Raw genomic sequence first — 862 nt, forward strand, 5'->3', positions numbered from 1 at the left:
TGTGGTGGATTCCAAGCCTCTCCACAATTCAATGCCATATTTCATGTCCGCACCAGCACCTAGTGGAATGCAATAAAATGAATTCCTGACTGCTTTGAATGATTTCGACAATCTGAAATTATTTCAATTCATTTTCAAAAGTCATAAATTAAAATTGCTAAACAGAAATTTACTCGAATATTGGAGATGAACGCCCTTGTGCAAACAATATATCCAAAAATTGAATTGGACCCTTTTTACGTTCATCCAGTGAACCGGCTTCTGCATTTCGAAAGTCCAAATGAACCAGACCAGTGAATTTAATCAAAATTGACAACTCTGATGGCTTATTTTCTCGAGCGGTTTTGAAGGAAAATTTTTCCTTAAAATATAAAAATATTCATATTTAATAATTACAATTTATAAAACTCTGGATCAATTTTTAAAACGAACCGTATCTGCTTTTTCACTGACTTGCTTCAAATGTAATTTGTCAACTGTAAACAAAGTATTCATTCCATCGTATGCTAATTTAAATGGATCACCAAAAATATCTGAACGCTTCACTGCATATGCCCAAAATATGTCACGATTGTCATCACTCCAACAGAAAATAAAAACACATTAAAACTATAATAAAACTTGACAACAAATTAAAATCGAACCAATTCAACTTTAAACGCGGATGTTGTATGTCGATGTGATATCTGTTAACCATAATATCACCTTTCTGTAATTTTATCAGTGGAAAATAATTGCATGCTAATTTTATCGGCTTGCCAACAGTCCCGTATCCAGGTCGCTTCACTAATCCTTTCTAAAAGCCCCACGCATCACACACACCATAGTAAATATTTAATAAAACACTAATAATACTTACTAA

General features: G+C 32.8%; 1 protein-coding gene across 1 annotated transcript; it reads right to left on the reverse strand.

The window, feature by feature from the left end:
• Window positions 1-25: 25 nt before the first annotated feature.
• Window positions 26-697, reverse strand: Tsp_15853 (putative protein tag-76; the record flags this gene model as incomplete). The annotated part of the gene is made up of 4 exons (XM_003370920.1): window positions 654-697; window positions 433-580; window positions 174-361; window positions 26-112 (listed from the first exon to the last, which is right to left on the reverse strand). Coding segments are annotated over exons 1-4 (467 nt in total), but the record flags the coding sequence as incomplete, so codon positions are not given.
• Window positions 698-862: the final 165 nt, after the last annotated feature.

This window comes from Trichinella spiralis (assembly GCF_000181795.1).
Source record: "Trichinella spiralis strain ISS 195 chromosome Unknown Scfld328, whole genome shotgun sequence".
NCBI lineage: Eukaryota > Metazoa > Nematoda > Enoplea > Trichinellida > Trichinellidae > Trichinella > Trichinella spiralis.